This window comes from Rhineura floridana, chromosome 2, assembly GCF_030035675.1.
Source record: "Rhineura floridana isolate rRhiFlo1 chromosome 2, rRhiFlo1.hap2, whole genome shotgun sequence".
Lineage (NCBI taxonomy): Eukaryota > Metazoa > Chordata > Lepidosauria > Squamata > Rhineuridae > Rhineura > Rhineura floridana.
This window is the reverse complement of record NC_084481.1, coordinates 59,374,675-59,388,595: the sequence shown is the minus strand read 5'-3', so window position 1 is coordinate 59,388,595 and position 13,921 is coordinate 59,374,675. Positions and strand designations below refer to the sequence as shown.

Sequence of the window (13,921 nt, the reverse complement as noted above, 5' to 3'; positions counted from 1 at the left end):
ATGTGGCAGGAGCCAGGAGAGTGTCTGAAGCACTGCAGTGCCCACATGTGACACACTTGGTACCCTAGAGCTAGAAGCTCACGAACCATTCCCAGTTTGACTATGTATTTTATGAATTATTATTGCATAAATTCACCCTTAGAAATGTGGCTACATTTCTTTCAACATCAGCTACACGGCACTGCGTTTTGGGACCTGTGATATTTTGAAAAAGTAATACTTACATCACTCTGAATTTGCATCATGTTCCTTGCCAGCTCAACATTCATGGCATCTGGCAGGTAGGTATAATTATGGATGAGATGTTTGTAGTTGACATTAGAGGCCACATCCTGTGCCTGTTTGGCAGCCTGGATGCTGACCATCTCCACAGGCGTATGGTAGCAAGTCTTGCTCTTCTCGTAGTCCTTCTTGTATTCACGTTCAGACTGTATCTTCGCCACGTTCATAGAATGAACAAGCTTAGGATCATCTCGCACGCTTTTGAAACCAACGTGTTTTCCTCTTGCCTTTTCATACGCTTCTTTGTATTTGTACTACAGTTCCAATGGGAGAGAAAGACAGACAGTAGTTGGGCTTGGATAACAAGACTCAAAAGACCCATTTTTGTATTAGTATGATAGAACAATATCCTAGGTGAGACATGAAGAACTTTATAATCTTTCTAAAATGGAAAAGGAGCCTGTACAGATGACTGAAGTACTCTAGGTGGTTAGGTGGGTGGATAAGGGAAATGAGTTGTAGAATATTTAGCAAAACATTTTATCTGTATGGACTGACATAGCTGAAAGAGATTTGGAGTAGGCTATGTTCAGCTCTTATGCAATCACTCATTCAGTTTTACTAGTAAAAGCAAGGAGAGGTGCACTTGTGTATTCAGTGAGGAAGGAAATGGGGGAGTGAGGGGCCCCAACAGAAGGCAGCTGATTCGCAACGGAGTGGTGGAAGGAAAGCAAAGGATGTTCCATCAAGACACAACAAGTGTCAAAGACAACGAAGCGAGGTGAGTAGGAGCCCCTAAACCTGGTAATCCAGTGTGGAGAGAGAAATATGTGAGGGATGTTGGATTTGAATAACTGACCCAGGATGGCAAAATCCTAAAGACTAACTCTGATAACTTTGGATAATACACAGAACTGAGTGGATATTGGTACTTACATCACTAGCGATGTTCCTTGAAGCCTTGGCTAGAGTAATTGGAATAGAATCACCCAATACATTGTGCCCTTTGGCTATTAATTCATGATAGCCATGTTTATAATAAGCCTGGGGAGGGAAAGAGGTAGATTTGCATATTTAGCAAGTTGTTTAATTGCTAATTAATTACTCAGAATCCAGCAGTGCATATAACTACTGTTGATCATTTATCTGGACACAGTCATAAACGCACAGAATATAAACATTCATGCTGCAATTTCTGTGAAAAATTACTAGGGAGTAAGACCCAATGAAATCAGGGAGATTTGCTTCTGAGTAAATATAGGTGTGCACTGTCAATATATAATCTAAAATGAGGGAAAAGAGTCACAAATTTGTCATTCCCCTGCCCCACCATTATAGAAGAAAGGCAGTCGTTAAAGGAGGCTGCACATTAGTGAGGACCTAGAAGAAATGGGTTAACTCACAATATCCTACCTTGAAGAAATATGGGAATACCTAAAGCTGCCTTATAAATGAACCCACAAAAGTTATTAAAATGCACATTTTTTTTCACTTGCTTGCTAAGAGATCAGTAGTCTGCATTTCCATGCTGATTGCAAAAGGAGAGGATTCTCCTTTCCCTCCAGCCAGCAAGGAAACATCTTAGAAGGCTGGTTAAAAAAAAAAAAATGTTGGCTTCCACCAAGCTCCAACCCTCTGGTGCCAGCCTGAACAGCTTCAGTGCTGCCAACCAGCATGAAAACTAAGGAAGGTAGTGGAAGTTATAGAGCACCCAGCCCCACAACTTTGCCAGCTTGTTTTATTTCCTTACTGGGCATAGAGAAGAGAAAACCCTTTCCTCCACAGCCAGAAACCAAGCAATCTGGTAGAGGATGGAAGAACAGAGCGATCTATCCCTCCTCCACCAGCCGGCCATGTTTCCATGCTGAATGCAGAGAAGGGGAAGTCATTATTCCATATTTGGGTTCTGTTGCCTACAATGCAGAAATATAAGATATTAGAAGTCCTGTTCAGATTTTTCCTTCCATAGATTCACTGAACATGTGGAGTAGTGGGAGAGGGACTGCGCCTTTTGGCCTCACACTCAATATTGCTCAACAACCCTCTGGCTGTGTCTCCCCTGCCAATAACATTTGGGCATTGAGATGGACACATAAAAGATACTCACAAATACATAAGTGCTTCCAAGCACTCCAGAACCCTGAGCTATCAGAGGTATAAATGACACAGACTAGGTAAAAACAAAAAAACAGCAGGAGCCCAAAATCCTATTAGGAAACTTGCCAAAGGTAGCTAGTCCAATCCCACAAAGAGTCAGGGAAAAGACTGATGCACTGCGGTTGGCATCATAGGTATGGGTACACATATCCTGTGCTGTTGTGGCATTAACTGCCTGACCTCTTCTCTCATTACACCATGCACTTGGAGTAGCCTCAGTCCATAAGACATCATATCATGCTAAATAAAAATGTTATTTCCTCATTACAATGTCCACATGATTTCAATAATATCAGGATGAATTTCTGAACATCTAAATATACATTTATTTATTGAAGTATGAATTAACCACAGCCTTTAACTACTGTAACCACTTACATCACTGATGTTAGCTGCATTGTATCTAGCCTGGATGAACTGAGGGGCATCTGCAGGCAAGTGGTATTTATGCTTCATTTCCTCTCCAGAAGATTTGTATAGTATCTGTCAAGCAAAAAAACAAGATAAAACTAAACTATTCTGTTCCCAAGGAGAATTTCCCATAGAACATAATTAGCGAACTAAGGGTGCAATCCTAACCCCACTTACCTGGGAGTAAGCCCCTTTGAATTCAATGAGACTTACTTCTGAGTAGACGTGGTAAGGATTGCAGCCTCAATGCAATGGTTATGACTGCAATCCTATGCACTCTTACTTAGGAGTGAGTCACATTGACCATATGTTTAAAGCACATCTATACAGTCAGGGCTACCCCAGAGAATCCTGAGAACTGTAGTTTACTTCCTCACAGAACTTCAGCTGCCAGCATCCTTAACAAACGGCACTTTCCAGTTTGTACGCTTTAACTGTGTGGTGCGGGTGTGACTTTACAGCCAAACAAACAGTCAAAGGATCAGGCTGTAAGCTTTGCCCTTAAAAATTGTGGGTGCAAACCAACAGTGTCCATCTGCCCGTAGAATGGGCTTCGGCTCATGCAACAAACCTTGAGGGCCACATTTGGTCCCCAGGCCTGAGGTTGCTCAAGAACAGAAAATTCCTAAGCTGCAATTCAACAACTGGGAAGGCTCTTCTTGTTGCCATCCATCATTCATCTGACAATGGTGGCTCCCTCATGAGAGTATTTTCAGCATAGTGTTTGATGTAAAGATCTATCTCAAAAAAAAGGTGGAAAAGATAATCTCCAAAACAAAGAGGGCGGGGTTATTTTCCCCAAATGTGTTTGCATAAACATTTTACACAATGTCCCTTTTCGCCATAGATGTTATTAATTGCTTTGTTCTGACATCTTTCCCCTCAAGCTTACTCACATCATTGAGCTGAAGTGAATTCTGCTTAGCCTGGACCATGACAGGTGAGTCAACAACACTGGTAAATTTGATAGTGTCTGGATGCTGCCGGTACTTCTTCTCATTCAAGGCATCTCCTGCTTTTTTAGCTTTTTCTGCATCCAGTGAACCAATTGGGATCCACCCAATGCCTTTAATCCAGCTATTAAAATCTTCTTTGTAAAGATTCTGGGTAACAAAAAGAAAGAAAACAATAAATCATATGTACATATCCTTCTTTTTTTTAAAGCCTCTTTGGACATACTTACATCACTTTGAATTTGCATCATGTTTTTGGACCGTTCCACAGTTATATCATCAGGCAATAATGTATAATGGTGAAGCAAGTTCTTATAATTGGTATTGCTGGCAATTTCTTGGGCTTTCTTGGCAGCGACAACGTTGACCATATCTAGTGGAGCATTGTATTTGGTTTTGCTTTCCTCATAAGATTTCTTGTACTCCCGATCTGACTGCATCTTGGCAACATTCATACAATGGACCAACTTGGGGTCATCTTGAAGGCTCTGGAAGCCAACCAGTTTACCCTTGGCAAGTTCATAGTCTTTTTTATACTGGAACTGTCAGGACAAAATCAAAAGTGAGATTGTTTCCCTGGTGAACAGCCCTCCTTTCTGTCACCTCTTTTTCTCTTTCTCTCTGCCACTCCATTGTTTCTATCCCTTTCTCTCTCCCTCATCCTCCCTTCCAAAAAGACTACCAGAGGAGGTACTGATTGCTATTGCCAGATGTCCAAACTGATCAGCTTCAGAGAGATTCCCCCCTCCTCCTGCTCTGTCCAATGTTCCATCCGTTTCAGCTTTGCCACCACTGCTTTTTCCTCTCTCACCTTCCTTCTTGGCTCCTCCACCACACACACATATATAAAATAAGGCTGAGGGTCACAATGCAGCCCTTAGGCCACCCACCCCTGCATTAAAGTCATGTATCAGATAACTGATCCAATGATTTATGAGGCTTGAATTTCATGTTCTATAACTATAAATTATATACTAATTATATATCAAAATAAATTTAATATATCACACATTTTTTACATATTTTACTTATTTTCTAAGTAATGGAGATATTTCGGCTCATTGTCTCTTTTTTGTTATTACATGCCCTCTTTCTCTTATCTTGGCGTCTGCCTATTTAAATTGTAAGCCTGCGAGCAAGATTGTGTCATTTTTTTATTTCATATTACTGCACCACATCCTGTTGCTAATCTGCCATGCTTGGCTCTGGTGCTTTATTTATTCACTCATTTCACATTAAACTTATCACATGCTTACACTGACATATACATAACTGAAATATAAGTTTAGCTGTAATCACTACAATTGACCCAGGACAACAGTGGGCAATTCATTGAAACAAACCTGTTTATCACTCAAAATTATCTTCCTAAACAATATGCTTCAATGAAATATTAATCAACATATGGAATAATGCATAGAATAGTATGCTAATGACCAGGTTATAGCATCTTATCACAGAAAAATCAGTTTTAAAAAATAAAAGGCACAACACAGTAAAATTTGAACCACTTTATTTAAATTGAGAAGTTAAGGATGTGCTCACTTGTGCCGAAATTGGTTATTAATATAGTATCAAATATTGTTCACCACCTTGGGGATACTTTGGAAAGATGGCATATATATTTTATAAATGAAGAAATCTGCTGAAAGCAGGTTACAAAACCAACATTGATTTCGGTGGTTGGATGAAGAGCCCAGTTTGTGCTGTGTTCCTCACATTGATTTGCTGCTGTAAACTCTTATCGAACACATTATTGTGATGGTGGTTTTGCCTATAATAAATACCTATTTGAAAAGGAAATACTTACATTACTGGCAGCGTGTCTAGCAGCCTTGGCAGCTTTGATGGGAATAGCATCAATTGTCAGGTCATATCCCTTCGATTTCAATTCTTCCAACCCCAGTTTGTAGCAGTTCTGAAAAAGAAATTAAGTGTTTTATGGAAACCAGAATGATGGCTGTTCATTTATGTTTTAAAATGTAAAATTGTGTGCTGCATAAAAAATATACTGAAAGCAATCTTACATCACTAATATTGTAGGAGTTAACCCTGGCCTGGAGAAACTGAGGAGCATCTGCTGGAAGGTGATATTTATGAATTACATCTTCATTTTTGGCTTTGTAAAGTACCTAGAAGAGAATCAAAAGAAGGGTTAATACTTTTGTTTTTAATATTTTTATTTTTGTTTTTAATTTATGTTTTAAATTGCTTTTTTAAAATGTGTTTTTTAAATTTGTATATTTGTTTTTAATGTTTTTAATTGTTGTAAACCACCCAGAGAGCTTCGGCTATGGGGCGGTATATAAATGCAATAAATAATAATAAGAAAATAATATTATATTCAACATATTTGTAGTTTAGAATTCTTCAGAGATCACTGGGTTGTATTCAGTGTACCACTAAATCATTCATTCCATCAGTGCAAGGATTCCTCCTTGCACAACAGAACATTCTCCCTCATTCTCTCCCCCATGTATCCCTTAAATCTGTTCTGGGTTTTCTCCCAACCCTCCAGAGCAGATCTGGGGATGGCACAGGGCATGTGCAAGGGTACAAGAGGGGGAAAGTACCATTGCACAAGCAGTAAGCCTTGCACTAGCACTATTATTTAGTTGAATACTATCCACTATGCTGTATCATACAAAATACCCAGAAGTGTGCACATTCTAGGTCAGGTGTAGTAAACCTTTTCCCTCCAGATGTTGCTGAACTAAACATCAGCCCCAGCAAGCATGACCAATGGCCAGGGATGATAGGAATTGTGATTCAGCAACATCTGGAGGACCAACAGTCCCCCAAACCTGTTCTAGGTGAACAACAACAGAAGGTAGCATCCAATGGTGCCCATCCATCAGATGAAGAGACTTTCCACTGGAATGATAGGGGAATTTTCTGGAGCAAATTGTGGGAGGGAATGAGGGCTGTGACAGAAAAGGAAAGGGAAGTCCTATTGCAAGAGCAAAAGTGCACTTGCTTTGATATTGGATTATACCCAAACTCTATAGGGACCTAACAGCAGAATGTCTCTAGTTCAGTACATAGCTGTTGTTTCCATACTCTGATTCAGACCTACATATCAACTTTTCCCTTGTAGTGCTTTGATTCCTCAACTCATTGATGGAAATTGGAGAATATCCTTCAAAACCCCTGATAGATATCAACCATAATCTGGGAATCAGCTTCTTAAAACTGGCTAATTGATAAAGCTGTAATCAAAAGGAAGTTGGCTGAGATGAACTCAGACTATTGGTTCATCTAACCCAGTATTGCCTATTCTGACTTTCCAGAATCTCAGATAGAAGTCTTTCCCACCGATTATCTGATCCATTTCTCTGGAGTTGCTTGGGATTCAACCTGGAATGTTCTGCCTGCAGTGGATTGATCTGTGAACTATGGATCTTATACAGCCTAACAATCTAGTACAGAATAATCTGCTTAAAAGCAGAGCTTGGAAAAGTTACTTTTTTGAACTACAACTCCCATTAGCCCAATCCAGTGGCCATGCTGGCTGGGGCTGATAGGAGTTGTAGTTTTAAAAAGTAACTTTTCCAAGCTCTGCTTAAAAGTATTTTAATACTCTCAGTCTGTTGGGGGGTAGCCATAGCCATTGATGAAAAGCAGGGATGGTGGCTCCAGACCTCTGTGATAACAGATACTTCTTTTATGGGGTGCTTCCTGTTTGGCTTCCAGGTTTGTAGCTACTATAATTAGAGGCTGATGTCTCACAGCAACCCCTGAGCTGAGATTATATGAAATAATATTAATATGTGTTCTGATATAGAAATATGTCTCTCACAGAGCCATACAGCATAGACAGAATAAAGGGATAACATGTAGTTTGCCCATTTTTTTCAGTAAACATTAAGGCACTCAAAACCATGCATACTGAATGGGGTATGGGCCACACTGCTAAAAATTTGAATCACATTGCATATATCTATTACAGACTGTTTCAAGTCTATCTACAGAGCTGCAAACCACATTTATTCCAGCGTAAGAGAGGCACATCTCCATTTACAAGAAGTATTTGATCAAGAATCCTTGGGCTGAATGACCCCATAATGACTTTAAAAGCCAGTTAGCCAACACACGCAGAGAAAGAGAGAAAGAGAGACAGAGAAAGAGAGAACGAACTAATACTTACATCACTTCTTTGAGCTTGGTTGATTTTAGCCTGTACTACAACAGGATCATCTTCAATTTGTGTAAACTTAATAGTGTCTGGATGCTGACGATATTTTCTCTGTTTAACATATTAAAGAACAGAAAATTGTGATCCTTTCACAGAAAATTACACTTTTCTATTCCATTTCCTCCATTTTTGTGTTGTTGAAAGGATACATTAAGGAAGATTTTAAAATAATTCAGATCTGAATTTACTCAGAAGAAACATTTGCCTGCATGGATATGAGGTTTTAAGAATTTTTTTCACAAAGAACCACTTAATTATAGGTTGCATCAGCAAAAATGTGCTTCTATAACAAGGAAATCCTAATAAAGAGGAAACATGTTTTTGTAACAGAGATCAATATAATGTGTACACCGAGGTTGCATCTACACCATATATTTTATACCAGTTTAAGAGTCATAGCTTGCCCTCAAAGAATCCTAGGAACTGTAGTTTGTTAAGGGTGCTGACTTTATAGAACTACAATTCTCAACACCTTTAACAAACTACAGTTTCCAAGAGTCTCCATAACTGTTAAAGCAGTATAAGAGTGTGTTAAATGTATAGTGTGGTTGTGACTTCAGTTTCCATTCCAAAATATTCGGGCAGGCACATGCTCCACTGGAGTCAGTGAATTTACCAATTTCATAAATGCCTTGAGGCCTACTCAGATACTGAATTGTTTGCTGATTGTACATTTTAAACCCACAGTGTAGTTAGACCAAATTTCTGAGATATGTAAAATGACTTCATGACAGAGCTTAAAGCTCTTTTGCCTCTTTTCCATCTCTGTGTAAATAGACTATGAGTTGGATCAAGACTGTATTAATTGAACTTAGTTCCCATTGAAATAAACTGCACTCAGGTTAAGTCATGAAAAGCTATTCCATTGATTTAAATGGGAACTAAGTTCAATAATTTAAACTGGATTCAGCACCAAAGGTCTGAAATGAGGTGTGTTGCTAATGACTTGAATTAAACTGCATGTATCTACTCTAGTTCTAAGTCTCTTCAGAGTAAGTGCAGTCACTAGAACAACACACATGTAGCTCTTTAAAAACTTCAAACCCCTGATCTGCTGTTTGGCTCAGAAACAGGGAACAGAGTGGGAAAGGCCATAGCATAATGAGAGAGCTCATGTTGTGCATACAAAAGGTCCCTGGTCCAGCCCCTGGCATCTCCAGGTTTAGCTGGGAAAGTTCTCTGTCCAAAACCCTGGAGAGCCACAGCTAGCTGGAATAGAGGTCTAATTTGGTATAAGGCAGCTTACTATGCTCCATTTGGGAAAGAACCCTGCCTATTCTACCCTTTCCAAACAGCCAATTAGTAGGATTCTAGTTTTTTTAAAGGGTTACACACGTGCAGTCCCAGATGTTGGACAAGGCTGGGGAATCAAGCTCACAGCATCCATCTGTGCATATGATTCCTAATTTAGGCAGAAACCGGTTCAGAAGCCTGTTTCCACGTAGCCCTTAGCTAAAACAGGGTGAAGAAGATTGACTCTGCTTAGGTCTATTTACCTCACTGATGATGTCTGAAGCTCTTTTAGCTTTTTCTGCATCCAGGGACCCATAGGGCACCCAGCCACAACCTTTAATCCAGGCATTGTAGTCAGCTTTGTATTCAACCTGGAAAAGACCATAAAAATGGCAAGCGTAATGTGATTTTGAAAAGGACAGTGCTTGCATGCTCACTCTTTAAAGCTCTTCTACATGCCAGGAAACAACATGTGAAAACTATTTTTTAACTAAAAACAAACCAGTTATATGGCTGCATGAAATAAATGTAATGTTGCATTATAGTTAAGCGTCTGGAATTCTGAAGCAGGTGAAATGAAAGATTAACTAAATTAGCATGGACAGCACTGTACAAATTCAATGTATAACAATTCACCATGTGCAAAGCAACCATCCCCCACCTGGTTTGGACACCAACTCCCATCAGCTCCAGCCAGCATGGCTGTGAACCCTGAAGCTGATGGTTCAACTCCCTGAGTTCAAGACTATCACTACTATTAAAGGACAATAAAACACAGGAATTGCATGAAGATGAATGGACATATTTCTTTGCTTCACAGGTAAGTTACAGGTTATACTTTTAAGCACGAGAAACTGTTTTTCCAATCCATAAAAGCTTTCCTCCTAAACTTCTCTTATTTCATCCACTATTGTTTACAGATTGAGCTTTGTTTAGCCTTTGCACATGCTTCCAGACTGTATTCATCACTGGCATTGTTGTGAATATCTTAGATTTTAGGGTAATTAGACAAGTGAAATATACAGGCCATGTTCACATTTGATGTTTCCAGACCTAACATACTTTCTCTTTCCCTAGGGGAAATATTGCATTTCTGAGTTTGTATGAAGCGCTCATTAACTAAGCACCCCTAGGCATGCAAAAGCATAACTACTTACATCACTTTGTAGAGCATTAGCCTTCCTTGCAAGTTCCACATTAATACTGTCAGGAGGATAGGAGTAATTATGAATGATATGCTTGTAATCTGCATTGCTGATAATCTCCTGCGCTTTCTTTGCTTGAACGACTGGAATCATGTCTAGCGGTGCCGTGTACCTGGTCTTTGACTCTTCATAACCTTTTTTGTATTCAAGCTATAAAAAAATTAATATGCACCTTTAAGAGCATAATATTTTGAAAAATGCATGTATTTTACATAGCTATGGTTAGACACGCCTTACTTATATAAAGTTTGGATTATGGCAATACAGTAAAAATACATTAATTATTTACATCAATAGGGTATATCCTGATCATACTATTAGCCGATGAGACCAACATTGGCAGAACCTTAACCTCCAAAAATAATCAAGCCAGAATAGGCATTCTACACTGGATTAGCCACCAACATGTTTCAGAATGTTTTTCAATACATGCCAGACATCGTTACATGAGTTTGAAAGCAAAGATTCTGCCGATGCAGGATTCCATTTTCACTGGCCTACTTCCTGACTCCTACAGTTTACATTATTAGATGATATCCAGAGCATAAAAATGGATGGTCTAAATATCCATTAAGTCGTTACTGCCCTTCGCATCTTCACTTAATTTCTCTATATCCTTTTTGGATTCAGGGCTTATCTACATGGTGGTTTACTGTGTGTTTGCTGCTATTCAGATCTCTTAATTTGCAGAAGCCAGCACACAGTTTTCCCCCCAATAAATATGGACTAACCCAATCTGCTGATAATACGAAAAGTGGAGAACAATACTGCTCCACTAGTGGTTGCAGACGCTTTGCTTTGAAGTTTTTAGGTAGATGTGTCAATCGTTACTTTTTCATACACCTCTTTCCATGCCCAATATATCCTCTATTCTTTCATTTTTTTCCTGTGGGGGTTCACAATCAACTTCCGGCTGCTCTGCTCAGTTGTGCTGGCCTTTTTTATGTTGCTGCAAACAGCCACAGGGGACAGACTACCAACAGTGTGCTATAGCTATTTACTGCAACAAGCAGCCCACTTCTTGGCAGATGAACAGTGTCTTTCTTTTTCTTTTTCCTCTAACTTGTATGCAAAAGTGTAATACTGCTCAAACAAAGGTTTGTACTTTCAGCTGTACTCACATAGGTAGTATCACCTATTTCTCCCTTATTTGCAGACACCTAAAAAAAGTCGGGAAGTGGTTGTCCCCCCCCCAACTTGTGCACAAAGGTGTAATACTGCTCAAAGGTTTGTACTTCCAGCTGTATCAACTCATAATAAACTTGTCCAGCTTGTTTCTTTGCAATTGCCATTCTTCTTGGCGATAACTCATGATCGAGTACGATTGTCTTCCAAAATAAAGTCTTTAACAAAGGATCCATCTGAAAATGTATCCACCATTGATGTACCAGTTCATGACTAGGGGCTTCTGGATTTCACAGTCCTGCCCCCGTTGCCATTCGCCGATCACCATGGGACTTTTGTTATGGAAGATGCCTGTGCGTGAATTTGTTTTATGTGGGGAGATCGGTGCACCACAATCAACACACAATCTTGACAGAGAAATGCTTGGATCCAATGGCATGGGTACCACGATGATTGGGATTCCTTTATCTGCTGCAGCCTTCATCCGCCTTCACAGCCATTGTAACATACACATTGTTATCCTCCACCTGTTCTGCCGTTGAGGACATCCTTGGATCATTCTTTGTCTGGTTCCTCTCCCTTGACCTTACCGCCATGGGTGACCCTGCTGGGAGTACATGACTCCCGACGGCATCGCTCATAGGGTTCATTAGAACACGCAAGCCCACTCACCACTACAAGGTGACAATCCAGCAAGGGACTGCCATACTGGGCACCCAATTTAACATATCTAAAGGCGTGTGATTATCTGGTGATGCATTAGGAGACTAGCCCTTCAATCTCAGTTTGCTGGGGCACTTAAGTAGCTTCTGTGTAGATCAAAGTTGAAAAAGTATCAATTTATAAGAACTCAAAGCAGAAATAATAGCAGCAATACAAATAAATTTAAGCCATAGATCATCTAGCACAGCACATTTCAATTGCTAAAACAGTAATAAAATCAATTCATTTGCCACAAAGGCCATTGGCAATTCGAACGAGTTACTGTAGGAGACATCCTGTTCTAGAGTGTTTATACTATTTTTTGGTCCTTTGTATTGTCAGAAATCTGTGCATGCCCAATTACCTAGCAATCTAGGCAATGAGAATAGCACTTCATTGTGAAGGAAAATATTTTTATTTGTTTAACTTGTCCTGCAGGTAATTCCACTTAGAAGTTTCAACCTGAAAACCTTTCAGATGTGCACTTTTCTGGCATTTATTGGCAAGAGCTAAGCTAGTATTGGATACAAATCACAAGATGCAACTTTTATACATCTTTAGGAATTCTCATTAGCCATATATTCTTGCTTCTTGTTTTAAAACTGGAATGCAAGCAGCTAAAAATCTAAATAATGTGATATTTGCAAAGAATTTAACACACTGCACACATGCTATAAATGCTAACTACAGCATGTACACAATGGGTACTTACATCACTCTGCATTTTGCCCACTTTCTGAGAATGTAGCATCTTGGGATCATCCTGAATGCTCAACGCTCCAATTAACTTCCCTTTGCTCTGTTCATAACCCTTCTTATACTCCACCTACATGGGGATAAGACATAAAAGGTCTTCGGTATTCTGTAACCACTGCACATCGACCCCCAAACTAATTTCTATGCAATACTTACATCACTGGCAATTTTCCGATTGGCTTTAGCAGCAAGAATTGGAATGGCATCCATCTTGATCTCAAATTTCTTATCTTTCGATGTGTCCCACTCATACTTATAACAGTTCTGACACAGGGAAAAGAAACAAATAGCATGAGGAAGGGGTAACATAAAATTAGGAAGATACAATGTAAAATCAATCAATTTACTGTAGAGAGTATATAAAGCTCTAACCATATGAGGCATTACTCAGTAAAAATTTTAATATTGGGAAGAGAATGGCATAAAATCCATCCATTTATTGTAGAAAATATATAAACTTATATGACCCTGTTATTTATTTATTTAAAACCTTTGAAAACCATGTCATATTTTTAAAAGTCTCTAAGCAACATACAACATACATACAGTAACAATATAATTAAAATTAAAAACACAACATAAAATTAGTAAAGCAGTATAACAGTATGTAAAAATGAAGATTCGGGAAATTCATGCAGATAAAACCAGAGTCCAATCAAATGAATTACTAAAATTCAGTAACTTTGAATAACTAAGAATGCAAAGATTGTTTTGATTAGATGAAAAACTGGAGTTATCTTTTTTGATTAATTGAATTGTACACTGCAAAATTTCAGCAGCTTGCCTTAAAATTAACATATACAATTCACATCGAAATATGTGGACCTTGTGGTACCAAAGGAGCTCTTTAGCATCTGAATGGTACTTTGTATGCAAAAGCTGTCAGTTATAAGGCCGAGGCATCTTATCAGGCTGGTTGGGGGTCATCAATCCAGTCTACAACATCCTTATCACATAGATTT

The 13,921-nt window shown here is 39.0% G+C and overlaps 1 protein-coding gene across 15 annotated transcripts in view; it reads right to left on the bottom strand.

The window, feature by feature from the left end:
* The window catches only part of NEB (nebulin), a 293,643-nt gene that overhangs the window by 227,029 nt on the left and 52,693 nt on the right, over positions 1-13,921 (bottom strand). For all 15 annotated transcript variants that reach the window (XM_061608784.1, XM_061608789.1, XM_061608791.1 and 12 more), the window contains 12 exons: positions 13,116-13,223; positions 12,916-13,029; positions 10,329-10,526; positions 9,435-9,542; positions 7,891-7,989; positions 5,771-5,875; positions 5,554-5,661; positions 3,974-4,285; positions 3,687-3,893; positions 2,758-2,862; positions 1,159-1,266; positions 225-536 (listed from right to left, as the gene is read on the bottom strand). In XM_061608784.1, coding sequence (XP_061464768.1) covers positions 225-536; positions 1,159-1,266; positions 2,758-2,862; positions 3,687-3,893; positions 3,974-4,285; positions 5,554-5,661; positions 5,771-5,875; positions 7,891-7,989; positions 9,435-9,542; positions 10,329-10,526; positions 12,916-13,029; positions 13,116-13,223 — 1,884 coding nt within the window. The remainder of the gene's footprint in view (positions 1-224; positions 537-1,158; positions 1,267-2,757; positions 2,863-3,686; positions 3,894-3,973; positions 4,286-5,553; positions 5,662-5,770; positions 5,876-7,890; positions 7,990-9,434; positions 9,543-10,328; positions 10,527-12,915; positions 13,030-13,115; positions 13,224-13,921) is intronic.